At 40.7% G+C, this 26,469-nt stretch overlaps 2 protein-coding genes across 6 annotated transcripts in view; one reads left to right on the top strand and one right to left on the bottom strand.

Moving 5' to 3' along the window:
• Nucleotides 1-1,091: 1,091 nt before the first annotated feature.
• SDF4 (stromal cell derived factor 4) overlaps nt 1,092-26,469 on the bottom strand; it is a 58,753-nt gene continuing 33,375 nt past the window's right edge. For 2 of the 5 annotated variants that reach the window (XM_035557433.2, XM_035557430.1), the window contains 6 exons: nt 14,913-15,279; nt 7,586-7,722; nt 6,982-7,095; nt 4,254-4,412; nt 2,954-3,129; nt 1,092-1,945 (listed from right to left, as the gene is read on the bottom strand). In XM_035557433.2, the coding sequence (XP_035413326.1) occupies nt 1,769-1,945; nt 2,954-3,129; nt 4,254-4,412; nt 6,982-7,095; nt 7,586-7,722; nt 14,913-15,220 (1,071 nt within the window). In that variant the 5' untranslated portion in view covers nt 15,221-15,279 and the 3' untranslated portion in view covers nt 1,092-1,768. Of the gene's footprint in view, nt 1,946-2,953; nt 3,130-4,253; nt 4,413-6,981; nt 7,096-7,585; nt 7,723-14,912; nt 15,280-16,124; nt 16,291-16,606; nt 16,887-26,469 lie in introns of those variants that run through there. The other 3 variants (XM_035557432.2, XM_035557431.1, XM_035557429.2) reach the window with 3 other exon arrangements.
• Nucleotides 17,100-18,181, top strand: B3GALT6 (beta-1,3-galactosyltransferase 6). The gene has a single exon (XM_050714863.1). The coding sequence runs from the start codon at nt 17,100-17,102 to the stop codon at nt 18,144-18,146; it is 1,047 nt and encodes a 348-aa protein (XP_050570820.1). The 3' UTR covers nt 18,147-18,181.

The following is a 26,469-nucleotide window of genomic DNA, read 5'->3' as shown; positions in this document are numbered from 1 at the left end:
TCTTTCAAATCACATTTTGATGTCTGTCCTCTGAAGAGTTCCATTTTTTCCCATTCACTGAGAAACCTAAAATCAGCAATATTTCCAAAGCACAACGAAAATTATTTATGTGCATACAGAAAGACTGATACAAGCCATTTAACAACAAAAAAAGTGAATACTGAAACAGAAAGACAGCCATGCTTATATTTACATTATATTAAGAGAATAAATTTAATCGAATATAACATCTATCTTGGACTTTTCAGGCAAACCCTCAGAAAGAGGGGTTTTTACAGTAAAGATAGAACTAGAGAAAAATAAGTTTTCTATTTAGACAGTGGATATGACCTTTGCGCTGCAAGATGCTTTTTTCAGAGACTACCCAAAAATAGACTGATTAAAAAGCTTCTCAAATGCTGACTGCACGTCGCTCTAACAAAAGCAATTCAAAAAGTGAAGCCTGTATTTCCCCCAGCCTTACCATTCAGCATCAATAAAGAATTTTTTGAAAGAAAATCTGCACAGAAACAAGTAACTATACCAGTTTCAACAATAAACTGTAATTAAGTAGGAATCATACACCTAGGTGAACCCCATTGTTCCGTGCAGCATCTGAAGTCTACACAGAAACCTTCCCCATTGTCTCATTGTGAGATCTTTTATTTTTCCTTTTTTAAGACCTAAGCAATCTCAAGTTCTCCCACATTCACAGTGCAGTTACAAATCCTGTCACCAGCTTTCTTTTTAAAGTAGATGTGGACGAGTTTCTCTGTAGTATTTAAAATAAGTTCCCCACAGCTCTTAAAAAACGTTCAGTGACGGAAGGAGAACTTGTATTATATTCCCAACAACGCACAGCTGGGTTGAGATGCCTTAAGAAAAAAACTGGAAGATTAGCCAAATTATCACAGCTGAATTAGGAATCTCAGGAATATGGCTATCATCTTTTTTCTCCTGACTTGAATACCTGTAACAGTTACTGGAGACAGGTAAGAGAACAGCACTTATCGGATATAGCAAGTTAATAGCAGCGTTAAGCGAAGTAGGAGTTCAGTTCTTACTGGATTTTGAGACACAAAAACAACGACAAAAAACAAGGAACCCACTGATACTGATTACATAAACCATTAAATGTGTATTGACTACACAGAGCAGTGGGACAGTAAAAGAACTGAGCATGACTGGAAAAAAAACACACACAGCAAGAACAGTCCAGGCAGCAGCAACCTGATACAATTTACTGATTTCTGTAACTAAAACATTCTGAAATGGATATGACCATAAACAAAATACAAATGTATAATTTGCTGAGCAAAAAGTATTTCCAATCAGTCTATGTATGGATATCCTCAAGAGGCCAGAACACACGTATCTGAGCCGCAATCCCCTTTACAAAAGCCAACATCTTTCAGTGTTACTTGTGATTTCCATGGATCAGCAGCTATGAGGGCAACAAGAAAAGTTAAATATTTAAGATACCTCCACCAAATACAATTAGCAAAAAGCAGCTGAAACTTCAGCTGGATTAACTGTACAAAACAGGGTGAACCAACACAGTCCAGTACCTGCCTCATTATTTGACTTTTTTTCTTTTTAAACATACCGAAGGCAAAGCTGTAGATCTTCTATATGGACGGAAGTTTTTTTAGTCTAGTACACCACACTGTACGCATATAACCACAGATAGCAGCAAGGAAATTTTCTGTTTGTGAGTGTTGGTTTTTATTCCTTTATTTTTATTTTGAAAGCAGGAAAGTGCTTCAGAACTCTGGAAAAGCGAGCAGGGTCAGAACTCCTCATGGACGTTACGTGCATAGTCCATAAGTTTGCTGCCTGTGAAGTATTCACTGTATTTTAGGATCTCCTCCAGCTCTAAGTGGTGGTTTTGATTTTCATCTGCTACTGCTATCATTTGCTTCGCTTCATTTAGGGCATTGTATTCATTCATAGGATCCATATATTCCTAGGACAAGAAAATCAGTCATTTTCAATAACCAAGAACACGTTTCCACACACCAGGACTATGCACCCTGGCTCCATGTAAACTTCAACAATTATGAGAACAACATAAGCCACCCCAAAGCAAATGTAAGTCATAGAAAAAAGCGTTAGCACATCTTTGGTTCAGGCTTACATCCACCTCCTGGCTATTTTTCCATTCACCGCTTCCTTGTCCATTCTAACAAATACAAATTTTCTCAGTTCATGCCAGTACCCACAAACATTTTTGACATTTTGGTTACAAAATAAAGCCATCATCAACCCTGGTAATTTGTGAAGAAATATAAATTCAAAATTAAAATCAGCACAGTGTCTTTCTGTATCTCCTGTATTTTCTTGTTTCTGGACATAACCTTTTTGGAGGATGTTCAATCGAGAACTTTCTTGTTCCATTTTAAACCACCCAGGTTGGAAGTCTCAAAAATTAAGCATTAAATCCTTCCTTCTGCAAACAGAAGCCTAAAAAGGCCACAATCTAGAAACCACACTTTAAAATGTAACTTACAAAAAACACTCTGAAAGATAGAGCTCTCTGCTATTTTCTAAGCTACTGGGGCCCCAAGGTTTGTTCACTTTGCCTGTTTGATTTTTTTAAATGAATACAGTTCGCCAATTACTTGTTTTGTAAGTGGAAGTATGACTCATTCTCCCATTCACTAGTGCACCTAATGAAATCTGTGACTTGCTTTCATGCACTATATATCCATGCAAGTGTCTGTGTGACAAAAAACCCTAAATGCATACCTATGAATAATAGCTACACTAGGTAAACTCCCCCTTCTCCGAGAAAGGGTAGTACAACATCCTACTCCAAGCACTGTTGCACAATACTATAATCCAAAACAGTACACACATCCTGTACTGTTAATTCAAATATTTCTGGACTTCATATTCTCTGAATCGGTCTCAATCCTGTACTTAAAAACCACCTATTGATTTTAAAAACTAGAACTGTTTGATGGAGACTCACCTCCAGCTCTTCCATTGTGACAATACCATCATGGTTTGCGTCAATGACCTCCTCAAATTCCTTCCTTCTGTCTTTTACCCAATCGTCATCAATGTCTTGAGCTTGCTGGTTCTCTACAGTACCAACAGGCAATGAAATGAACTCTGAAAGGGTAAGTTTCTTATCTCCATCTTGATCTACAACAGAAGTACATAGAAACTGAAAAGTATTTGCTTAATGTCCATGAAAATGAGATATTCCTTCACGTCAGAGTTGTCACTAGCACAGCTGGTCTGGTTTCAACAGTCCACAGTCCTGACTACAGCAGAGAATAGCAGCTACTACTTACAGCTTGGTTAGGAGAAAACTGTGTTATGGTACCCATTCGGTGTTTAGAAAGCTAAAAACCATACCTGTCAATATACAAAAAACAAAGAACTCTGCTGGGCCTGGAAGATATATCAGCTGACATGCTGGACATTTATTTATTTTATTGATGTTGGTTTTTTTCCTCCACCCTAAGTCTGCTGCAACAGAGTTTCTGACAGCTGTGTGCAGTCTCCCTTTATATCAGCATTCAAGTAAATTAATATTCATAAAGGACTGTGTACTGGAATTGTTTTGTCTGTGCACAAAACACTTAAGCATCACTGGAAACTCTTCATATTTATTAAGCTAACTACTGGCAAAGTTGAAGTTCCCTGTTTTTTTTTTTTTTGAGGTGTTCTAGCAGTTTGAATATGCATAACTATTCACTCAACAGAAAAAAACATTTGTTGACAATACTTATGAATTTTAAAAAACACTTTTCTCTTAGAAACCTCAACTATTTCCGTTTTCTTAAGTGTATGTCAATTCTTACATGGTTGCTACACTGCAGAAGTACAAAGTAATTAATACCTCATTAAACATTCACATTGATATATTTTGGAGTATTTTAATATTCAAACCCTTTTTTTTTTTTTTTACTATTGCTACAGAGACCCTATGATGCAGTAGCACTTGAGTGTGAACCAGTGGCAGCTGATCAGCTCTGTAAGAAGTACTCAGAATACCCTCCTAACATATAGTGCTGTGCTGTTCTTTAACAAGCAGAGACTGAATTTAGTCTCAATGCACAGGCAACTCCATGGATATACCAATATTTGTGCTAACAGCATGTTTTTCTTAACATGTCATATTAGAATGTGTAAAACAGAGCAAACAAAACGTGCCAAAATTTCAGACTGAGCCACGGCAGTCCAATTATCTAACATCTACCCAACAAGAAACAGTTTGCAAGTAAACAACTCTGAAGAAAACATCTTTTAAAATGGCATACCCAAATCTCGGATGATTTCTTTGACCATGAACTTCAGCATTCCCCTACTGTGCTCTGGGTGAAGAAAGGACAAGAACTCCTCCTCATTCAACAACATATCAGGAGGTGGGTTGTCAGCTTGGTACCATCGATCCTTCAGGTTATCTAAAACTTCCTGTGCTAGAAATTTACGATTAAAACCGTTATGTTTAAGGTAGACAGTTTTTAAAATACACCTTCCCCTATTACTCAATTGTTTAAACAAGGATGACCTATGAACCAGTTATTATACAGTTGAACTTCTAGGGAAAGAGGATGCTAAAGGGAGACAAAACATAACTAGTTTGGACAAGTTAGTGCTGCAACACTAGGAAAGATCCTTTAACCAAACCACTGAGCTGAAATTAGGAGATGAAAATACTTAGCTACACCTGAATCAAAATTTCAATGTAGGAAGTGACAAGGAACACTATAAGACTTCTGCACTGCCCTGCTCCCCCTTTTTCTTTTACCCTGTCAAAGGTTCAGAATCCAAAAGAATCTCCTACCCAGAAAACCTATATCCTTTGACTCAGAAACAGCATCCAGTATTTCAGCCTAAAAATTTGACTGCTTACAACTATGAGACACATAAGAAGGCAGTGCTACAAAAGAAAGTTTGGAAATGTTAAGTAAGCACCAAGAAATGTATTTTAGTTTCCAGTCACTTCAGGATATGAGTACTTATTACTCCTTTTAGTTACCTTGTCTATTCTGTATCAAAATGCAATCAGATTTCAGACCTAAACCATACATGCTTTAATTGTTACTATAATAAAGAGAAATATTTTTTTGCTACAAAAAAAAAAAATGCAAGTACGAACAGACATCAACAGCAGAAATCACTTTACATTTCCACCTATTTCATCTTACATCATGTCAACAAGCACTTTCTAAGTGAGTTTTTCCTAAGCTCAACCGAGAATCATAATTTGAAGACGAGTTTCCGCTAAAACTATGCCACTGACTTGTTGAAAAACCACCCTGCTACACACAGCATGAACAGGACATGCAACCAGTGGTCCTGAACATAACCAAACAGGAAAAAAATACCTGTACAGAGCATTCTCTTTCTGGTGTAGGCATTTTCTAAATGACAAACTGGAAGAAAAATACAGTCTGTGGCACACCCTATCTGCAAAATATACTAACAAACATGAATATGAAGCACTTGCATTTCACAAGTTTTAAAAACGCTCTGAAAGACTACAGTCATTGCACAATAAAGCGTCTTGAACTCCAGCATGCTTTTGGTTGCATGAGTTATAAGAAAAAGCAGCAGCAATGGTAGTATCTGCATTTTTGACATTATAGCTGCAATTAAGATTTAAGTCTTCGTTGAATGTTTTTTTTTTTGGTGAAGAATACAGAAATCCTTTGGAGTCTTAATATGAATCTGAAGGTACATTTGTGAATGTTAAGTTTGAATTATTTAAAACACCAGTTAGAACAGAATAATCAAATCATGGTGTAGCCAACTCCAAATATTATAAAACAGACAGCCTCCCTTTTCCTGCCTTCCTTTTTAGACCTAAACAAAACTCAAATATCAGTCATCAGTTCAAAACTAGTTATCTGCCTAAAGTAAATATAAAGTAAATATAAATAAAGTAAATATAAAGTTGTGTCCCCAGTTTTGACTTGGCTTCCAAACTGTAGCATGCTAGAGATCATCATCTGCTTCTATTATTCTATTATGCAGACAATTAAACAAAAACCAAAAAGCTTTTACACAACACTGGCATATGAAAATAAGTTTTGCCTATCATCCTCAGGAAGCGGTAGATAACTAATTTGGTTTTCCCAAACAAGGCGGCTTGTTACCTAGGTAGAGAAGTTATGCACACGCTTTCCTTATTCAGCAAATCTTTTATCTGATGAGCATTCCTGTAAACTGTAGTTAACCACACTGCCATAGAACATGCTGCACAGGTGTTTTCCCCGCCATAAAATTCAAAAGGCCCATTTGCATTTTAGTTGCTTTTTGATAAATGGAAAATATAACATAACCCATTTTTAAATGACTAATTCCTGCAAGGAAAGGCTAAGGCTTCATGTTTTACTTAACAGTAAATGCATTTATATGGGTAGTGGGGGGGAAGGTTACTCTGTTAAGCGTTACCATGTTTATAACAAGTCAAATTTAAATGAAAGTTTCAAAAGTAATAAGGAAGAAATGATTAATCTCACTAACCTAAAGAATCTCTCAATAGAGAACTTAAATGAAACACAAAACAATTGTTAGGCAACCTTCTGCTATTTTCTAGCATTCTTCGCAGTGCCTGAGCACACACCTATTTAACCACAACACAGTTTGATAGTACACATGCCCCTCCTCAATTTCAGAAGTCAAGTACGCCCAGCTTCCTTTCATTTGGAGCAATGGGGGACCTGGTACCCCAGTTAACAAGAGAATGGTCCACAGATAACACAGGTTAACACATTTTAGCAGAGCATTAAACACGAGTAACTATTCAAACAGAGTAACAAAAAAGGAACAAAGATTTTTAGTATAAATACCTCTATCCAGCGTGTTGGAAGTGCAGAACTAAAAATGAACTGGAGTATTTCTGTCTTATGACTTACACATTTTATGTTTGCACAGAGGCAGCAGAGCAGCTAAAACATTCATCTCACATTAAGAACAGTTAATATTCAGGATTTAGGAGAGTAGAAGAAAAACATACATTCACCAACAGTCTCCACTTACTTTCTTCATCTATTTTCAGCTCTTCATTGTTTCTGATCTTCTCTGCTATCTCTTTTTCATTAAATCCCTTACTTGCCAAGAATTTGATTTTATATTCATCCCAGGACACATGGCCTGTAAGAGAGAACTGTATCTCAGACATGACATTATATAGTTAAATGGTGAACTTTTGGTCTCATTTCTTAAAATGGCACGTGCTAAAATCTTTTGGTTTGGCACTATAACCACTACACTAAGCTTTATGAATGGCAACATGACAGCTATCACCCAATTCACTTTCATGTTTCCTTACAGCAGATAAGCCTTGTGAAAATAACCTATTTATGTCACGATCCTCACCTCATCCCTGAGGGAGCCAATTAGGATTTCCTATGAATTCAAGAGAAATAAGATAGCAGTCAGAGAACTAGAGTGTCGACAAATACATTACTTCTTTGCTCTGTCGTCTTCTGTATGGATCAAAACTCTTGAAAGGCAAAGGATCACATGCAGTCCAAAGCAACTAGGATTTTAGCACAGCACGTCAAACGAGCAGTCTGTCAGTTTGCCAGCTAGCAGCTGACTTCGAATGTCATCAGGAGATGGAGGAAACATTCTATCTTACCATCACCATCAGGGTCCACAGCTCGGAAATGCATTTTATTCTCCTCCACAGCTTCCTGGAAGTGTTCATCCGTCTTTTCCATGATCCAGCGCTGCATCTCTTTAGCACCTATCTTTTTATCATTATTTATATCCACCCTATGGAGGAATAGTAGACAAGGGTTTTTTTTTGTTGTTGTTTGATTTGGGGGAGTATTTGTAGATTGTAAACCAATCATTCAACAATAACAAACCTAGGTTGCTATAAAAAGTAGTATATTTATAACCATGTCTGAGAACTTGTAGATTCTTTGAACATTAAACAAGCAGCAAGTTAACAAATGGTTTCATAATTAAACACAGATGACTGTATACACTCTGGACTTAAGCATGCATGGTAGAAAGTTTCCTTGTTTTTCACACCCATCTTTGTCAAATCTGGAACATCGAGGTAACTACCTAGTTCAAAAACATTCAGCCCTACTTCACTTTGCTGTAAGTTAACTCATTTTGATATTCTATTTCTGAACACGTTTTTAAAGTAGAGAAAACTACAAAGACGTTGCTCATTCCATACTAGCTCACTTCCTTATGGTTCAGAATTGTCAATGGCCAGCTGCTGCAGACTGTCACTACTTGGAAGAATTTCTTCCCTATCATTCTCCCAAACCAGTAAGTCCCTCTCAATTTACCTTTCCAGGTCCTTTTTCCCTTGATTTTCTAAGATCTCTGATGTTTACTGACAAGCTGCCTCCGTGTGTGCCTTGCTCACATCACAATTGTTGCAAGCATCAAAAACAATGAAAATATAAGGTGAATATCCTCAGTGCGAGGACTTTCAAACTATTTAATATTTTCTGTTACTTGTAAGCAAGGGAGGGGAGCGGAAATCAAGCTTCCTCTACGATCCCTTGATCTCTGGTAATACACTACAGGTGATAGATTTTAATTCTTAAAAGAGCACATTTAGTTGTTCCCATTATTTTTACAGTTATTAGGCTCACTATGTTTTGTGAAAATATATGCCTGCACACAGTGCTTTTGAACAACACTTACAGACTTGTTGGGAAACACTTGTATACTTTTTCTGCCTCACTGGCTAAATTGTCAGTAGATGTCCAATCTCCACTGTTCTCGTTCATGCACTACCAATACTGCTTTATCAAGACAGACTGCCAAACAAACAATTCCATTAATGCTTACTTCATTAAAAAGAATAAAAAAGTTACAATTGAACAAATACAAGTAACAAAAAAATAGTAATAACCTGCCACTCTAAAGGTTTTTAGCATATAAAGTATTTATTAAAGATATAATATTTAAAAATGAAAAGACATTAGTAACATGTAATAGGCAAGATTATATTTAAAACACACCACAAGCACTCTTGTTCAATTTAAAAAAACAACTTGACTTTGTTTGAATCAGTCTTAGCACTACTGAAGTGTTATCATTGAAAGTCAAGTTATTAAGTGTGATTTGCATGTAAATGTCATCTAAATGTTAAAAGCTGAAGACAAATAACTCTAGCGTTTGATCATATGAAACATAGAACTATTAAGTGCAGTGTTGGTGTTTTTAAATACTGTAACCACATCTTTCTACATATATATGTGCACTGACTCAGCGTTAGCAACTTTTCAGTAAACAATAGCAAGACCAGTAAAACGGTCACATTCCACTTGCACCACCTTGCACTTACCAGGTAAATTGATGGGGGTTTTGAAATGCAGTAGGTACTATCAAAACGGAGAAAACAAAGCCTTTTTCCCCCCTCAACATTTTACATTCTAATTTCTTTAGATTAAAGCTATCAAACTGACTACTTCCAAACTGTACTTTCCATTTAAATCGCATTGTAACTAAGAAGGTAACAAACATCCCATTCATTGCTCTTCTAATTCATGAAGATACACCTTTGTTCTGCTACCATAGTTCACAAGAAGTCTCCAGTGACTCAGATTTTCATGAGCAAACAGGCATCCCTTATATAAGGTGAGATAAAATCCATTCAGTGTCCATAAACAGCACTGCCGCTTTTGAGAGGAGCATTTACAGGTGTGTAAAACATAAGATATGGTCCTCTAGCAAGCTTACATCTAAGGGAATAAAAAAAGAAAAAAAGACTGTCCATGTTTCCTTAGGTAACCATCTCACTCAGAACAGGCTACTGAAAACATTTCCACTAATAATGAAGAGCTTAGATAATTGCGTTGCCAAACCTAATGCCTGCAATTCATGGAGAACCAATCTGATAACAAGCTGATGGGGAACCACTTCTCTGAGGCAGACGTGCCTGAGCACTCTAAACATATTCGTGAATATTAGTATGTTCTTATGGAGTCTTTAAGAAATTACCAAAGAACAAGAACTGGCAAGAGATAATTTAAGTTAAAACAATCTGAATCCAAGCAAGATCATCAGCACAGATGACAACTTTGCTCAAATCTTCCTCAGTAATCTGTGTTGAGAAGTTTTGCGACAATTTCTCAAAACATCATGATACACCAGCTCCAAAAAAAAAATTATAATATTGGTTGTACTTCTTCTACAAGAAGCATTATCAAGTTTTCAGCTAGAGCGTGCCACCTCTAATTTGTAGAAACTTAGGTCTATAGCATACTATTTCCTGACTTGACAGAAGAAGTTTCTATACAGCAGGGGCTACTGTTAGCACAACTTTGAACTCAGAAACAAAGACTACAGAGAAACTTACCTTACTGTTCATCTGCCTCTTCCCAAGGAAAATTACAGATAAACTACAGCCCAAACAGTTTATGCAATGTGATAACGACCATTAATATTAATATATTTCAGTAATATGTGTATCAGACATAACAGATTCTAATAATACTAAATTCAACGTTAACACATCTGTGACTATTCAAGCTTTTTTATTATCTATTCACAGACTAAACATTAACTTGTTTCTTACTTTAAGGTATTGTGAATATTCCATTTGATAGGATAATTGTAAAAACTTTCCTTAACAAAAGCCCTGTAGTAATGGCTGCATTGAAGATAGATGTTAAGCTTGGAAGAACAGCTTTTAAACATTTCAGCCCTGTTTCTCAGCCACAAGCCATTAAAAATCAGACTTCTGTGGCCATCTTTCAAAAGGTCTGAAAGTATTATCAATAAACAGCTGGCCACTCGGATTTTCAGATTCATGTTTTCAGGTACCTAAATGACAACACTGCAATGTTGCTTGATGTATTGTGTGTGTGTGTGGCTGTAAGGTGGCAGTGTTCTTACCTAAAGGACTACAGATAAAAGATTTCCTTGATCACCAAGTACTTACAAAGTTAGAGCTGGCTTCTGATTCATCCAAGTAAAGAAAAGCAGATACAAAAAATATTTTTTAACCAGAATTCAAAGCAAGGCATTACTTAAATCATAAGAGATACACAGAAGTTATCAGATGCATTTTTGAATGTACACATTAGGAAAATACAAATCAAGGTACCCATGTTACTCTCTCTTAACTGAGCAACATAAACCCAAGATCTAACCTGGAGATTCCAAAACAAAGCTTAAAACATCCCTTCTCCGCTTTTTTTTTTTTATTCTACCTGCTTCTTGTCCAACATCGGCCGGCATTAGCACCATCTTCCCGTCACGGACAGGAGGCAGACCAGTAGAAATGAGAACTCTGTTAAGCTGAGACAAACCTGAAACTAAGAAAGGGGGCATGGGGAAGAGGGATATGGATCTTGCCAAAACCATTCTGTACGTGCGGTCTGAACACAAGCAAAAGGTCACAGCTGTAAATTTCAAAGAGAGCTATACTTAGAGGCATTGTGGGTTTCAGAAGGAGTTTTGCTTTAGCACAGGAGAAATCCATTAATTTTAAATGAGGAAAAAGAAATTAGAAAGTATCTGTGCATGGTAATAGTTGACAGAACACGTAGCTAAGGCTCTGACCTGACAAATTCACACTAAGGCACTTGGCTAAGACAAAGATTTTCGTTTTTAAACCACAACTAGGGGCTGCCTGTAAGTCACTGAAAACATCAGCAAAATGCAAATCCTAGAAGGGTACTCAACTTTCAAACTCACAAAGGGAACTCAATCACCACAGACATCCTGACAGAAAGCCACATACGTCACATTACTGAACAAAACTGATGAATCTATCAGTTTGAATTGATGTACTTAGTACAGAAGAGACGTGACTCAATTTACCAGACAACTTTCCCTTAAAACCTCACCAAAACTGAATTCTAGTACCCAATGCCATCGATTTAGTGAAATCAACATCACCATAAGTACAGTCAATTGCTTTCAACATCCTTCCTCCTCCTTCCCTCCCATCAACACCCACCTACACACGCCAAACTACAGCACACTGCAAGAGAATCATCTATAGACCCACAGCTAATTTAACTGCAGACTTCAGCTCCCCCACTTTTTTAAAAATTCCAGTTTGGATATGGATGAAAGAGAAGCATGTCACTTAAGACCTTCTCATAGATCTGCTTTGCCCAAAGGTACCTGACCACTTCCCCTTGGCTAAGACTAACAAGATGTGCTCAGGATTTCTGCACCATGCCCCAGTTTCACAGGATGAAGTGGAAATATGGACTGACTTGTACGAAACCACTTTGGCAGACAAGCAAGGCCAGTAAAGGGCAACGAAAGAAACTGAAATACAGAATTCTGAAACGCCACTTGCTCTTTCAGTCACATGTAAGAACTAGAAAAACATCATTCAGGAAGCTTTTCTTCCACGTTTCACCTTTATTTTCACTAACCCCTTAGACAAGAGTTTATGCTTTGAACTGAGTACTTTATAGCATCCTGACACACCACAGAACCTCTGCTTTCATTAACAAAAAACGGCGCAGGCTTTCTTTATGCCTTGAAAGAAAATACTTCCGCAGCATCTGGACACCTGTGAGATACTAGCTTTTCTCAGAAGCTCGTAGTATTTCTCTCTTCACTCAGCCTTTAAGAGAATGTCTAGGAAACAACCAAGTTCCTCAGAATGCATTTAGGCATTTCTAATGTGATCACCTAATAGAATGTAATTTTAAATATCTGACTGAAGTTGATCTCTAATCCAACTGCTTTAAGCTGCCTAAAACAACCTCTTTCATAACAAACAAGCAGAAACGAACAGAGTTCGCGATTGTGAACGAGATATACTAACCACCAAATAAACGTTTCCACTGAACACATATACGGCAATAAAGAAAATGTAATCTCCTCACCACAATCTTCATATTTACATTTCAATGGATTAACTTGCAACAAACAGCTTTGGTAGACAATTAACGCCAGTAAAGAGTGACTACAGGAACTGAAACAGAATTATAAAATGCCACTTGTTCTTCCAGCCCCAAGTAAGAGCTATTTGTGCATCGTACCAATAAAGTCAGTGGTCTGATTATCAACGCAGTAAGTAATAGTACTCTAAATGTAAAAGGCACTCGGGTTGTCCTGTTGGCTTTAGCTGTCTTCACTCAGGAGAACATCAGAAAAAAAAAAAACAGTGTTATTACTGGTATTTTTTTCCCCGCTAATGAAAAGTTAGCAAAAAAGAAAGCTTTGCTAAGCCTTCTCACTTCATCTCACATATACGCACATCCCCACACCACCAGTAACAGCACCAGTGTAATCTGAACTGTTCTAGTAAAATTAATCCTCAATGGCAAAAACGCAAATAAAGCCAACTCTGCCATCTAGTGTCTACAAGTACACGGTGGTTTTCATTTTTATTGTTTACTGACCTCCAACTGATTACCTACTGAAATTGCATTAGCTGACACAAACCTTTTCTAACACAAGTGCTTTATAAAAGGAAAAGTTTTAATGCCTAAAAGTTAATATTTTTTACACCTAATAAACAGCTATATCGAGTTTTCAAAAATGCTACAAAAATATTGAACCTTTCTATTCTCATGTCAACTTCTGAATTCTTGATATATGCAGTTAGACAATTATTTTTAATTTCACGTATTTCCAGACACTCACATTTTAAACACTTAGCATCCAGCAGAAAGTTTTATGAACAGAAAGCAATTACTAGTTTGTTTACCGCCATCTTACGCCATTGTCTCTGTCTCTTTTCCCCTTCTGGCTTCCCTACTGCATCTTTTTCAGTGTTTTCTCCTCTGCAGTAATTTGCAGAAGCCACAAGAGAAATAAAAACAAAATCCAAAGGGAATATAAGCCCAAATGAGAAAAAAGAAACTTAGAACGGCAACTGAAACCAAACTTACAGCAAAGCAATAGAGCTTATTGATGGAACAAAATCCTACTTTTCCAATTAACTGCGTAAGCATCCTACCAGTAAGGAAACCTTATCTTACTAATTCTAATCTAAGTTACAAACATGATTTCACTGTTCACAGGTTCACTGAGATGGGAACCTAGGTGTGGTGGTTTGTGGTTTCACCCTGTTGGGCAGCTGAACTTCACCAGAACTGCTCTCTCCCTCCCCCTCTCAAAATTAGAGGGTAAGAAGAAAGTATGCTGGAAAAAAAAAAAAAAAGGCTCACAGGTTGAGATAAGGACACGTGGGGTCGCTCCCACGGGATGCCATCCTTCCCAAACTGCTCCTGCGGGGGCTCTCCATGGGCCGCAGCCTCCTCCAGGCCACATCCACCTGCTCCACCGGGGGCTCCTCCACGGGCTGCAGCGTGGAGATCTGCTCCATGTGGGACCCATGGGCTGCAGGGGGACAGCCTGCTCCACCAGGGGCCTCTCCATCCACAGGCCGCAGGGGAACTGCTGCTGTGAGCCTGGAGCACCTCCTGCCTCCTGCTGCACTCACCTTGGGGGCTGGAGGGCTGGTTCTCACTCCTTGCTCTCCCAGCAGTTGTTGCGCAGCAGTTTTTTCCCCCCCCCCCTTCTTAAATCTGCTCTCCCAGAGGCACAACAGTTGCTCATGGCTCGTCTCTGGCCAGCAGCGGGTCCCTTTTGGAGCCAGCTCCTCTCTGACACGGAGCAGAGCCCAGCAGCTGCCCACAGAGACCACCCCTGCATCCCCCCGCTACCAAAAACCTTGCCACGTAAACCCAACACACTATGAAAAAGTAATGTTACCTTTTCTGACCCTAATAAGCTACATAGGCATTGTCACACAGAAACAACATGCTTTGTCGTAAGTTTTACTAGATGACGGCACCAATCCCGAATACTGATTCTGACTCTCAACATGTTCTTGCTTCTAAAAACATTTGGTACAAGTACGTTACAACCTTAAGAAGGCAAGCACACGGCTCACAGAACGATGCTTCCCCCATGACAATTTTTTTTTTTTTAATATTAAATAAAAATTTATTAATTTTACTCTGAAGATCAGAAAAAAGGCTGCACTTCTCTTGGCAGTGTACGCAACTTACTTTGAAAAGATGGCCATGAGCTTCTTCCTATTTTTTCTGGGTTCTGAATCTTCCTCAAACTCTTCCATCTCTTTTCCCAGAAAAACTTCCTGATGAAATTCTTTGTTAAGATGTCCATCCATCTCCATTTTGACCCCATTCAAGTGATCTGGGGGCAAGATCTCATTCTCATCTTTACTGTCAGCTGCCTTTTCTTTGAGGGCTGAGTTATTTGCAGGCCTTGCATAAACATCCATTAGAAGAAATACAAACAGAAGGGACAAATACACAGATCCCAAACTGCAGAGGAAGGCCTGTCTTGACACCATTTTTTCCTTTTTTCCTCCAGATATCGGCCAATTAAATTACCGTGTATGGATTAAATGACCTAAAAACAAGAAGGGAAAAGCATAAGCAAATTCAAAACTGCAGAACATTACGTCACTAAGTCTCCTAAAATTCAAATGAATGTACATAAACACGGGTATTTGCAGCGAAAGAATAAAGACCCCTGTTAAATAAAATGTACAGAACAAGAAATTGAGCTTGTCATTTTTTACTCTGCACAACTTTAACCTCTATCAGAAGACTTTAGAGGGTAACATCCTGTACACAGCCTAGCTCTGCTCTGAAAACCATTTTCGGGTGTTACAGCAGGTGGCGGTGACCGGAGGCCTAAAACCCAAGCACTCAGCAAGGGGCCAGCTCAGAGCGTGAACCACCCACCTGTCTGTGTGGGCAGCCACAGCCTGGCCGTGGCAACACCCCTAACACTGTCAAACGGCAGAAACAGGCACAGCAGCACACCAAACCTTTAGAAAGGCGAACATCATCAAGGCGTTTTGGGGAAGAAATGACCGAGGGGATGACAAGCTCCACTGCGTGAAGACTATGGAGATCTTTTCCAGCCTGAATGATTTTATGATTCTAAGGGTAGCTGGGAACGCAGAGCAGCCGGAAAAGCACCACCCGGGGCACCTTTTCACGACCTGCTTGCTGCTGGGTGAAAACCTCCGCCACCTCCGAGCTCCCAGGCCTCAGGGGAAGGGAGAAGAACCCCGGCACGGCGTTTGGGAGCACAAAACCCCCACAGAGCTGTGGGAAAGGAGGACGCCGACCACCCACCCACCCCACAAGGCCCCCTCACGACTGAGGTGGAGCGGGGAGATGCAGGGAGGCCACCGGCGGCCTCACCACCCCCGTCCGCCGGGGCCCAGCCCACAGCCCCGGTACCTGTGCGGGTTGCGGCGGCTCCTCATGCCCGGCCCGGCTCCCTCCGGCCCCGGCCCGGCTCCTCAGGGCGCCCCCGGCTCCCTGCGGCCCCCCCGGGCCCGCTCCCACCCCGCGGCCCCGGGCGGACAGAAGCGACCGGGCCGGACGAGCGCCTCGGCGGAAGTGCGTCAAACGCAGGGCGTGCGTGGCGAAGGGGGAGCGGCCATCTTGGAGTAGGGCAGGAGGAGCGCCCCCCCCCCCCCCCGCAAGCCTCCCAGCCGCCATTCCCCCTCAGGGCTAAGCCCCCCCCCGCTGCTGAACGTTAGCGTGGGGCAGCGAGCATAGTTCCTCCTTCACTTTTCTTTCCCTTAATTTATAATTAGTAATTAATAATAGTAGATTTTCCCCTCCAAGCGTGAACGAATTTTTTTTTTTTGCTAATTCCCTGCCAGCTCCTTTATCCTAGCCACAGTAACACCCCTAACTTTGTGCTCGTCGTTCACCTTTTGTTCAGGAACCGTTAAAACAATGCCTTTTGTACGGATTTTCCGGCGACGCCTGACCCGGCCCTGACCACCTCAGCACCTCCTGGCGCTCCGTGCCCGCACCCAAAATGGCGGCGCCCCGGCCTCACCTGCCCTGCTGCAAGATGGCGGCCGCAGGAAGATGGCGCTCGCAAGATGGCGGCCTCCGGGCGCCGTGAGGCGGCGTAGGCGCGGCTCCGCCTCCCGCTCCGGCCTCCACACGGCAGGCGGCGAGCGGAGCGGAGCGGAGGGTGCTGCCCACACCGGGGACTCAGCAGGTAGGCAGGGCTGGGGCAGCTCCTTCCCGGAGGAGAAGGGGAAGAAGAAAAAAATGAGAGGCAGAAAGGAGCCATGAAGCCACCTCCGAGGGCAGGCAAAGCGCGGTGAGGGTTCCCGGAGGAAGGCTGTCCTCTCTCTGACAAGAGACGGGGACGGAGGAGGGCTGCAGCCGGGGTCCGCTCGCCCCACCGCCATGAAGCTGCTGCGCCTGCTGTGCCGCCACAAGACGGCCCTGGGCCTGGGCGGCCTCTCGCTCTTCGCCGTGGTCCTGCTCTACCTGGCCAAGTGCACCTCCGAGGGGCTGCGGCCACTGCCAGCCCCCCGGGGGCTCCCCCACAACCAGCCTCCGCTGCCTCGGGGGGCTAGGGGGGCACAGCCGCCCGCAGCCCCGCCGCCACCGCCGCCATCCCCTCAGGAGACGGCGTTCCTGGCTGTGCTCATCACCAGCGGGCCCAAGTACTCCGAGCGCCGCAGCATCATCCGCAGCACGTGGCTCTCGGTGGCCGGCCGCCCTCCTCATGACGATGTCTGGAGCCGCTTTGTCATTGGCACCAGTGGGCTCGGGGCTGAGGAGCTTCGTAGCCTGGAGCTAGAGCAAAGCCGTCACAGGGACCTTCTTCTTCTACCAGAGCTGCGTGATTCCTATGAGAACCTGACTGCTAAAGTCCTGGCCATGTACGTCTGGCTGGATCTGCACCTTGACTTCCAGTTTGCCCTGAAGGCCGACGATGATACCTTTGTACGCTTGGATGTACTTGTAGAAGAGCTGAGAGCCAAGGAGCCACGTCGCCTCTACTGGGGCTTCTTTTCTGGCCGGGGTCGAGTGAAATCTGGTGGCAAGTGGAAAGAGAGCGCCTGGGTGCTCTGTGACTACTATCTACCATATGCCCTGGGTGGTGGTTACGTGCTTTCTGCAGACCTGGTGCACTATTTGCGTCTCAGCAGAGACTACCTGAACATGTGGCAGAGCGAAGATGTCTCCCTGGGGGTTTGGCTGGCTCCCATTGATGTGAAGAGAGTGCACGACCCTCGTTTTGACACTGAATATAAGTCACGGGGTTGCAACAATAAGTACATAGTAACACATAAGCAAAGCATTGAGGACATGCTGGAAAAGCACCAGACCCTGGCTAAAGAAGGAAAGCTCTGTAAGGAGGAGGTTAAGCTCAGGCTTTCGTACATGTATGACTGGGGAGTGCCACCTTCACAGTGTTGCCAAAGGAAGGATGGCATCCCGTGAAAGTCTGAGGAAATAAAAAGCAGATTGTTAATGGACTCTGAGCTTGGTTAGCATTACGTGGGGAGAATCCCAGTAACTAGGGCTTAAAAATTACTGAAAAGATTTCGCACGATTCATTATGTCACTATCAATGAAACCCTGAATTTCCAAGAGCTACTGATGTGGCATGATGTAAAAATGTTTATAAAACAGAAATGGCAAAAACCTGGAAAGGCTTGTATTATAGGATTGAAGGCAAATAATAGGTTGCAAATATGGATAATACCGAAAATTGGGGGTAGATAACTTGGATCAAAAGCTGCTGGAAGATTTTTACATTTGAACATATATTTGCTAAAGATCATGACAGGCCTTCACATTATCTGTAAGATTGTGAAACTAACATCTGCTATTTATTTCTTGGCAAGAAACAAGTGTCAGTTTGGCAAGGTTTGAAGATTCTAATGGGGCCGCAAATCAGTTGCTGTTGCCAGTGGGAACAGGTGGCTGGTTATTGACACAAGCATTGAAGTAAAGAGAACAATTTTGCATCAGATATTCACAGTAGGGGAGGGAGAAAGTCAGGTCTTCGGAGAGTGCTCTGATTTACCAGAATGGAATTATTAGACCTGTAACTTGTCTCTAAGCTTTCTGTTGTTTTCAAGACATCATGTAAGTAAGTTATCTGGCAGCTACAGAGTAAGTCTGTATTTAAAAAGGTGGATGAGTTATGGATTTTGGCAGATAAGAGCAAATTATCTTATTCTTGGCCAAATAGTTACACTACAAAGCAAGCCTTCAGTTGTTAGGCATAGGTGTTGTTCTTAGCTTTCTGTCCAGACACATTGTGTAAGAAGAAACATTCCCCCCCCAACAGTAAATAATCCTACAGACTACTATACAGTCAAATGTCATAGACTTCAGATTTATATTTTTAGATTACTTCTGTAAAATGTAAATTAGCAGGATTCGATTGGTGGAGAGTATTTAAAATTCAAGCAAGATTGCCCTAAAATGTCTAGCACAGATAAGAAAGTAGACTTGATATGTGGTCAAGAGAGAAGTAGGTTGCCCTGATTATCATTTAAAGGAAGGGTGATTTCCACCACCACCACCAGCACCCCCCCCCCCCCCCCCCCCAAATTTAAGACAACCCTGGTGTTTGAAGACAAGCTTTTCTCCTGTTTTAAGAGCTGCATGGCACTCTAAGGAGAACAATTTCCCAACAGTGACATTCTCTCCCTTCTCCCCAGTAGTACCTCATAGTAGAGCAATGAATATTACAGAAGGTCTTAAGTAATTGCTCAAATGGTATGTCAGTAAATGGGATTATTCCCTTTAGTTCTGTCTACACTACAAATAATTCTAGTGCTGACGGAGTTGTCAGCATCAGGTACGGTATTGAACAGTAAATGCAGACAGGACGTTTTTGGCTGTAGAACAGATCCCTTATACAATTTCAGTTTTATTTACCTTCAGACTTTTAGGTGTAACTGTAATTCAAACACTTGCATGGCAGATACTCTAATACACAGATTTTTTTCCAGTACTAGTACAGAGCTACTGAGTTCCAATACCCTTTGTCAGCTACAAATCTTTCACAGTACAACCAGAGTTTTTACTTTTATGCCTGGACAGTACGTTCTTAATGATCAGTTTTACTGTTTATTGCACACTGCACTTTCATAGAATTCCTATCATTTCCTCATCTGCCTTGGCTGGAGCCTCTTCTCACCTGCAGGAAGGCACAAATGGGAAAAAAAAATGGTGCCAGTATCTCTAGTTTTGCTTCCTAAATCAGCAAGTTAGCAGTTCATACCAAAGGAACTAAGTATGTTATTTTGTTATTCTTCTCTTGTTTTGATTGAATTATTGAGGATTAAGAAGAGTCTTTTGCCAAGGATGATAATTCTCCATTTTGAAGACCTGAATCCTTGACTTCATTCTAAAACAAATTAAGATCCTGAAAATAAGTTATTTTAGCATGTGTCCATTCTAATGCATGTCCATGTATTGGCAGATAGGCAGATGTGCTTTTCAGCAAGGTGTATCATTCCAAAACAAGGATTTCATATTTAACAAGATTACAGGAGATTTAAATTGGTTTTTGCATTTTAAAAATATCTACTTGTTATTTGGGGTAAACTAGTATTGTGTGTATATATGTGATTAAATGCTTGTAATGTGAGTATTTATAAATATTGAAAATGTATTATGTATAGGAAAAGTAAGGTAGTTAAGTGACATATTTTAAATTTGTTTAAGGAAGTACTTTAACGTCCATGAGAATTGTGTATCAAGCAGTGCTTGAATTTGTTGGCGTGCAAGCCATTATTTAAAGTACTGGGATCCAAAGTGCAGGTGAAAAGTCTGCTGCGTGTCTCTCAGCCCAGTGAGAGTGCTGCTCGTCCATTCCTACCAGTCACCGTGTTCACGGGAGGTGTTTACATTGCTGGCTGTGACTCCCCTTACCTGTCCCCCAACAATTTCCACAGGGGTCAGTTTTTAATGAAGGAGAAGTGTTCGATCTCCATCCAATCTTTGGCACATGGAAAACATGATGCATACAAACACTTAAGAGTTATGAAATTCTCCTGAGCTGTTTCTTACACAGGTGTCAGGAAGGAGAAGTACTTGGCTTAGTACCTCTCTCGACAGCAGCACAACCCTTTGCCTGCCGAGGTGCTCTGCCTGCACACTTGCAAGATGAAGCTGAGGAATGATGGTGACCACTCTTACATACTTGATATCACCCCTCTTATATACCTGATATCTGTGTCTAACACAACTTCATTATACCCTTTTCTCTTTAAGGTTGCTCATGTTTTGTTCTAGCTGCAAAACAAAATAACGTGGCAGACTTGAGAGATTCTTGTCTCTTTGGTGTATGGTTTTAGTTTTCTTAGTAGACACCCGTACTGCAAATATATCGCATAGATATTAATCCCAATTAACTGGAAACTTCCACAAAAATAAAATTTCAATTTAAAAACAAAGAAAACCAAACTTATAATACTATTCCTGTAGCTGAACACTTTCTTTTCCGAATGTCTCGCTTTGTTCATGTGAAGTCGGCTCAAATACAATTCTACATGTCCTACTTTTGACAAACGTTACATTTTCTGTAGTTGAAATACCTCATTTTGAGCATTTGAATTTGTATTCCATATCTGTTAACAGAAGTGTTCTGGGGGGCAGGGATCTCTATTCAGTGTTAGCTTTGTAGATTTTATTAAAAGCCCAGCAGCTTGGGAAGGTGATTAAGATTTGCATTTCTATTAGTTTCTGTTCAGCTCCAGCATCAGAGTTGAAGTATGTTCTCGGTATCGCTGTATGCTTGACAAACTGTCACCACCTGTACTGCTCTGTATTTAATTTAGATCACACTGCCTGCAAGACTCGGATCTGTTGCTACATGTACCTGTGCAAGAAATGCTTTTACCCTGGAACTGGACCTGCTTTATGCCAACATAATATGCCAGTTACTACTTTCTAAGACAGACTATTTAGGTAATGTCTACTAAAACAGAAATGGATCAGTCTGTTACTTACAAGCTACGTGAAGCTGAAGGATACTACATAAGTGTGCCTTTATGAAACAGAATAAGCGTGGGGTACTGTGCCGAGTATATTTTAAACAATTGAATGAAATTGCACTTTTTTTTTGCAGCTACATAACTTTGCCATTTGGGGGTAGGGTGTGGCACTGTTTATTTGCTCAGCATTTATATAGGGAGTAAACTGCTAGAAACCTGAAGCTGTCTGTGATGAAAACATTTGGTAATTGTGTAAGTATATTGTATAGGTATTTATGTCTTTCCACATCTGCCATTATTGGCCAAAGGATCTGTGTGCTGATTTTTAATAAAAAAGGACTTTTTGCTGTAGAGGTGATTGCTTGTTCTGTTTTAGATAAGGTAAAAGTGTGGTTGTTTGTTTTATTGTGCCACTGTCTGAAAGACAGAGAGGATTGGCTCTGCCTTAAGCAATTGCACACAAACACTTCACTTATTGTCAGAAATGACAACTGGTAAGCATGCCAGCATCCTTTTTCCATCTTCAGTCCCTCATGACAAGGTACTGTATCAGCACAAAGAAGTTGTGTTTACTGAAGTAGTGACCTAGGAGAAAAGCTGCTGGGTTGTACATGCATGCTGCAGCCCACTAAGCAGACTATATAAAAACAATTCTCTCCTCATTTTAGCTTTACATTGGTAGTAATACAGGGACACGACAAACTGCAATGCAGTCAGGAAAAAGGTTTCTCCAGCTAAGAATGGCTTGATCCTAGACTTAGCTAAGAAATAGTCCAAGCAGTTAGGCATCAGGAAACACCACTGCCTGTGGTCCTGTTTTATGTTAAACAAACAACAAACAAACAAGACAAAACAAAACTAGCAACACTAATAAAGAACTGAATAGTACTTTCAATATAAGATTTGCTCAAGTAATTTCAACACTTCAAGCAGTTTAAGTAGCACTAACTTCTGATCAATTAGCTAGTCCGTTTGAGTGTATTCCCACTTATTTTTCTGCCAAAACTTTGGAAGCAGACTTTGGGCTCTATCCCAAGGAAACACCTGGTTTTAGCTAAGTAAACCAACCTTGCTGAGCTTAGAAGCACAAGATGACTAAGATGTATTTTGATCAGGAGTGTCCTGGCTCTCACTAGTAGTTCTTCAGTTTCCTATTAAGCTTTTATCTTGGAGGTGTTTATAATCAAGTACATTCTGACCAGAGAGCTGACAGTAATTTTCCATTTAAGACTATAATCTTAAGAGATGACACCCTGTAGCATGTTACAATACAAAGAAAAGTTGCTTTCTGATTATATGCAAGACACTGAAAAAGCCGAAGGATTTAATGTAGTTGATACTGGCATGTGCAACTAAAGAAGCAACTCAAATTCATTGGTTCTGCTCTAACCATGGGAGGCATACTGGTCTAGTATCTAGTAGATTCCCTTCTCTGCATGCTGGCAATTATTTCAGACAAGTCAATGGGAGAGCTGTTTCATTCTGACTTGTCATACGCTTTGGATTCCCCTTTTTTCTGGGCTACCACAGTAAAATTGTCCCATCCTACATTGAATCAGATGCAGCAACATTTCAAAGGCCCTGACCCCAGTAATGCTGCTTTCTCCTCCCAATTTAATCTGTACACAGCTTTGAATTTACAATACAAACTAGGGTTTAATCTACATTTGGACAAAAAGCAATTTATGTATCATCAAGAAGGGATAATGAAACTTGACTTCAGTATTGCACACTACCCAGCACAATGATCATGTCCAGGAAAATGCTGCAGCCACAAAGTGCCCAGACCTACTCTTAGCTAAAACTAAAATAAATAAATAGTGGAAAAATCTTATTCCTCTACCTCAGAGGTTTCTCAGTTACAAAAAGAAAGAAAACAGAGCACAGTACTGATAGAGACATTCCTAATGGAAGTCAAGTTGTGTTCAGCCCTGCAGTGCCAGCATGCCCCATGGACAAGGCAGTACAACACCCTTCATCCTTGCTTCACCACTGCACTGAGAAGCACAGATAACATACTTCAGAAACACAACTGAGAGCTCATGTCATCAGTAGCCCTGCTGCTGCTTCTCAGGTAGCAAACACAGCCACATCTGTGCAAGAAGAGGGAAGCGAGCTTTTGATCTCAACGCAGGGTCAGGGCAGATATGTTTATTCTCCTTCTCTGTGCTATTTATTCAGCCCACTTGGTGCCTGGAGTCATAGAAAATGAATGATCCTTGATTATCAGTCTCTATCAATTCCTAAAAGTTACTGAGGAAACTGGAATCAAGTGGGTTGAGCTTTTTTTTTTTTTTTAAACTAAATTTGCTGGGAGGCACCATGAATTATGCAGTATTTGCTCTACTCAGGACCTAGCCACCCTGCCTTTAAAGCATTTTCTCTGGGACACAGCAAGATCTCATTGCTCAAAGTCTTGTTTCAAACTCAGTCATCCAACTCCAAAGAAAGCTAGCTCAGAAATCATTCCAAGGCCAAACAATCTAAAGTAAATAAAGGCACAACTGCAAAGCCTTAAAGCTAAGATGAGGAGTTACTTTGCTGCATGATGTTAGATGTTTTAGTTCCAACACAAGCGATCAAATTGCTGTTGAAGTGAACATAAGGAAGAGAAGACTGACAAATAATGCAAGTCAAGGGAACTAATTCAAAACAGACTGCCCAGGTCATCAACCAAACAAGATATACGTTAGGATTTCTGCCAATAACCAAGAAAGTTGCCTAAAAATAGAATATATGTATTACAGAAAAACAGAGACAATCAGAGTCCAAGGACACACAGGGTTTCATTTCCACAAGGAAAACAAGCCAGCTCAGGGCTGAGGTGACTCGTCCCAGACCACACAGGAGGCCTGCAACAGATTAGGAACTAGAAACTGGTCGCTGGGGCTGTCGACCTCGTGGTTTGTCCTGAACGCTGCTGCCTTCTTACTGAAGAGAAAGCCAACTAAATCTTACACACAAGAAGCTCGTCATGAGTTCTTCCTTTCAAAAGGAAACTTGCCAGAACCCTACAAATCCATCAGATGTCCATCCTGCTTGTGCCAGCAGAACCAAGCCATTTAAGCATGGCTTGGTGTTGTGGTCAGCTTGGTTTCCACCAATGACTTCCCCTGTGGATATCTAGGCACACTTAGCAGATTGCTAACGAGTTACAGTGGGGGCTGTCAGCCCCTACACCTAAAAAACTAGCCCTTCAGGTAGCTTTTTGTCAAGTGCTAGGGTTGTTCACTCCAAAGCAGATCCTCACGTAGCAGGACAGAAACAAACAAGATAGGGCTGCGTTTATCATGCCAGCTGAACACAGCTAATGCACAACACCAAATATTCAAAACATGATTTCAGAGAAGTGCACAAGATTTTCTCACAACACAGGACTCCAGAGAAGGCAAACAACATGCTATGGCTACTCTGAATCCAAACCCACCCTCTTTCACTAGAGCACATCTCTCTCTAGAGGAACACTGCCTGAAGACCATCAGCCTGCCCACCACAACAATCCCTTCCATTTCTCTACCTTACCTTTTTCCAGGAGGTCTTGCAAATCAGAAGCCATTTAACCCCATGCTGTCCCCACAGGCTGATGCCTATTATCACCACCAAACAAAAAACAAACAAAACAAACAAAACAACACCAGCAAAAACCCACAGAGCTCTTCTGGTTGCTTTTAAAAAGGCTGGTTGGTCCTCACATTATTTCTGACAGCTGGGATGCAACTAACAAGCTACAGATGAGGATTAGACCCAACTATTTTAAAGGGACATCCACTGGTGGATATTGTCTATTTTTCCCTGACACAATTGAATGTGTATTCTGATTGTTTTTAAAGACATTTTCTCCAAACCTAAAATCTTTCACAAATATGTAATGCAGTTGCTTCTTTTTGCATCTTTGCCACAAGAAAAAATAAAATAAAACTTTCACATTTTTCATAAACAATTCCAAATAATTGTTAAATTTGTTATTGAGTCAGAACTTTGAAGAAACATGATCTATTTGGAATCCCTCGGTTCTGTTGCTTACTTGCCCTATACAGTTCAGTCACTAGATGTCACCATGTGCCTTCAGAGCAGAAAATGGGATGGGTTCCTCAGTTAAAAAAATAAAACAGAAACAAAGCAGGAGCCTAAGCTGTGTGGAAGGGCAGTTGTTTGTGACTAAAACCTAGCTATGTTCTCTTGTATCTGCTGTTTAACACAGACTCAAATGGATGACTGGGGAGAAAAGGAAAAACGTTTGCCAATTTAGAAATGGATTTGTAAAAGAATTATTGTAGATGGAGCCAAAATATCATTCCATGAAATTAATGGTCAATAATGCACTCCCAGGTTTTCAAGGCATACCTTTGTAGAAGCTCACAAAGCCTCCTAAAATGGAGAAAACAAATTGACTAAAAATTATGACTTGCCACATCTTGGTCGATAAGACAGTGAAGTTTAGACACCTTTTGGGAGCTATGATGATTTGGGATTATGGAAAGTTAACGGTGCCTCTTCTTTGGATGATCTCTGTGTGTGTGTGTGTCTGTGTATGTTTGTGGTTAACTGTCCAAAAATTCAACATCAAAGGATTTTGTCATTGCTGGAGAGAGGGTTGGCAGGAAAAAGAGAAAGAGCTTTTCAATCAGGTGGGCACTTTTTATATCAAAAGCCAAGACAACCCAACCCCCCAGCACATCCCCCTCCCATTTCAATCCAGTTTTCCTGTCTTCATCAAGAAATAAATTTTGTGGGTTTCATCAGCTAAGAATGCAATTGATTTGAGATGTCAGATTTCATTTTGTTGAAGGAAGCCCTCCTCCAAGATA

The sequence above is a fragment of the Cygnus atratus genome, chromosome 21 (assembly GCF_013377495.2).
Source record: "Cygnus atratus isolate AKBS03 ecotype Queensland, Australia chromosome 21, CAtr_DNAZoo_HiC_assembly, whole genome shotgun sequence".
Lineage (NCBI taxonomy): Eukaryota > Metazoa > Chordata > Aves > Anseriformes > Anatidae > Cygnus > Cygnus atratus.
The sequence above is the reverse complement of the archived record's forward strand: the minus strand, read 5'-3'. Positions and strand labels throughout refer to the sequence as shown.

What these genes read in the sequence shown, in the direction of transcription:
- B3GALT6 (XM_050714863.1), top strand. Translation starts at nt 17,100, where the DNA reads ATGAAGCTGCTGCGCCTGCTGTGCCGCCACAAGACGGCCCTGGGCCTG.